This window comes from Notothenia coriiceps, unplaced genomic scaffold, assembly GCF_000735185.1.
Source record: "Notothenia coriiceps isolate Sejong01 unplaced genomic scaffold, NC01 NC01_scaffold00016241, whole genome shotgun sequence".
Lineage (NCBI taxonomy): Eukaryota > Metazoa > Chordata > Actinopteri > Perciformes > Nototheniidae > Notothenia > Notothenia coriiceps.
Window position 1 is genome coordinate 1,036 of NW_011348942.1, and position 2,906 is coordinate 3,941.

Sequence of the window (2,906 nt, forward strand, 5' to 3'; positions counted from 1 at the left end):
AATGCCATGCTTCCACAAATCGTAGACATTGAAACAATGTATTTACAAAATATTTGGATGGCTGTAAGGGGTGTGCGTTTTTTGATATTGGTTTAATTACAACTTCAGGGATTCTGGATTCAACACATAGGCAAATACCTGGATCTTTTCTGGTCCACTCTTCCTTGGTTTTTCAGATTATGGCTTCCGAAGTATACTATTGGCTGAAACAAAACTGTTTACACAAAAGACAGACCAAAACAATTTTCATGCTAAACTTGTCATAAAACACTTTGTGCCAGAAATGTTTCAATTCTCAGTGGCTTAGAAAGATGAGAGGAGAACAAATAAGAAGACACGTTTGTTACGTGAATGTTGTTGGTAGGCCTACACCATGTGCTTTTTATTTCATACAAACTTCCAAAATATAATGTAGATAAAATCACATGTAAATGGGTGTTTTTTCAACAAACCACTCAACGGTACTGTTCACAATGGCAAATCACACACTCGTTCTTTCACAGTTGGATAGAGGTAGAAGTGCATTCAGTAATTTTAGTAGCAGTTAGTAAACAACACTGTAAATTAGAATGATCTACATCCCAAATTCAAAACATCTTAAAACGTTTTTTAAGATTTATTGAAATGCTAGTTTTACTTTAGTGGTACATATCACGTGTGGGTGAGATGGGCAGCACACTGCGGCGGTAGGACGGCCCGATGGGGCTCATCCTCTCATGGTTGAAGCTCTCCACCTTTCCAATCTGTCGCAGATAGAAGAGCAGAGTGAGCTTTCGGGTCATGGTACGGAGCGCCAGGAAGGAGGCCAGGATCTGGGCGAGGAGGAAGAGGAGGTAGAGGGAGTGGACAGCTCTCTCCAGAGGCAGGATGATAATTCCTTCATCGGTGAGGAAGAACAGCAGCACTGGCAGCTGGAACATAAAAGACAGAATCCAGAAGGCTGCCAGCTCTGGCACCTGATGACAGGGAGGGAGGAGGAGAGATAGGATATGTGTTGGTGGATGGAGGCGATGCAGAGATAGAGCAGTCAGGCATCAAATGCATCAGTTGCAACCACATGAGACCACACACACACACACACACACACACACACACACACACACACACACACACACACACACACACACACAAAAACACACACACACACAAACTTAATAGACAGTGGTAGCTGAGAGCTGATTGTTTACACACGCGGGGAGAATACTTAAGAAGCCACTTCCTCCGAATTTGTTATTCAGGAGACAGGTCTATGATAAAATAGCTGTGCGTTGTGATACAGAGAGGAAGTTGCTTTGAATTACCTTTTCTTTAAGGTTGCCAATGTAGCCCAGATAAAGTCGGACCACTTCAACGAATGTGAGGAGGATCACCCCGGTTATGAGAAGAGCCTGGTAGTACCCGGGAAGATAATAGAACTGGAAATAAAGCAGAGCTGCAATGTCAGAAAGATGTGAAAACACTTTTTTTAGCATTTCAAGGACTTCAGACATAGCGCTATTCGGCTGGCAAACAATCCCATAAAACACTTATACAGTATGTGTAGTTGCTTTCACCTTCAAAGTTTTCCAATTTTACACTGCAGATATAATAAATGGTTTCAATTTAAAACAACTTCTGCTATTTTTAAAAGCACCCCCAGTATTTGTTATTGTTTTTGTTTGCTTGAGTTATGCTTTTGCATGGATACGTGTCTTTAGGTGAAGCAGGAATCGCTCTCAGTAATCAGAAAAAAGCTTCAGTTTACTATGTTTCTCCATATGGCGAATGACTCACTAGTGATGCAACATGACATCAAATCTGTACAATGAGCGAGTTTATGGAGAGCCCTTTCATTATTTAATCAGTAGCAATAATAGCTATTGAAGTTATCCACAATTGCTTTTCTTCTAGTTATAATACAAAGTAAACATATAAATAATTGACTAGAAGCAATTGTAATTAGATATATCTTAAATGATTTTCCTTCCAATACTTCATTACTACTTGTGAAAACTTTTATTCTAGATATCTCTTAATTGTAATTAGTAAATGTTTACCATTGACTTCCATTCAAACTCAACAACAGATTCTTCTTACAATTTATTTTCAATTCCTGGTTTCAGTTTTAGTCAGAGGACGGAGGAAATCTACAAGGAAAAAATGTATCTACGGATAAATTGTGAATAATCTAATTGTTACAGATTGAGTTAATTGAATGACTCCCCTTTAAATGTTTTATCAAAAATTAGTGTTATAATTAGTATTGCTTCCCAAACATCCAACTTACCTTTACTTCCAACATGAACACAGCAGAAAACCACCAACAGGGGAAATAAAACAGACTGAAGTACAGCAGCATCTGCAGGGGGAGGTGAGAGACCAGCTCGTTGACCACTGTGTGAAGAATAACAACAGGATATAAATAAGCAATATATTTCATTACATCCACAATTTGTTTTATAGTAATTGCACCGTTGCATAGTATCTTCCACAGTTTAGATTCCAGGGGTCAGCCAATATAGGTGTAAAGACAACCCAGTCTCATGGCATTTCGTGTTCACCAACATGATTTTTAATCTATTGATTCGTGTTCACCAACACGATTTCCCCCTTTTTTTTGTGTTGCACAGCACGATTTTAAAAGCAATGTATTTCTATTGGTAGTCTCACGGCATTACGTGTTATAGGAAGACCGGAAGCTGTGTGGTTAATAAAAACATGTTCTTACTCAATATCAAGCCACAATTATTGCTTTTATTTTAAATCGTATAATTTCTGACTTTTGTTGCCGTCTGTGAGGAAAATAAATGGGGCTGAGAGCCTCAGGATACTGAAATCTGTATTTTTTAAATCTTTTTTTCCTTCTAATTTGTTATTCTTTTCAAAATAACACACTGTTATTTACTCAACAATAACAAATAATTATC

At 38.1% G+C, this 2,906-nt stretch overlaps 1 protein-coding gene across 1 annotated transcript; it reads right to left on the reverse strand.

Annotated features, from left to right (window-relative positions):
- Nucleotides 1–638: 638 nt before the first annotated feature.
- On the reverse strand, nucleotides 639–2,373 carry LOC104949464 (transmembrane protein 17A; the record flags this gene model as incomplete). Its single annotated transcript, XM_010775821.1, has 3 exons — nucleotides 639–956; nucleotides 1,302–1,415; nucleotides 2,267–2,373. Coding segments are annotated over 3 exons (539 nt in total), but the record flags the coding sequence as incomplete, so codon positions are not given.
- Between the last annotated feature and the right edge of the window lie 533 nt (nucleotides 2,374–2,906).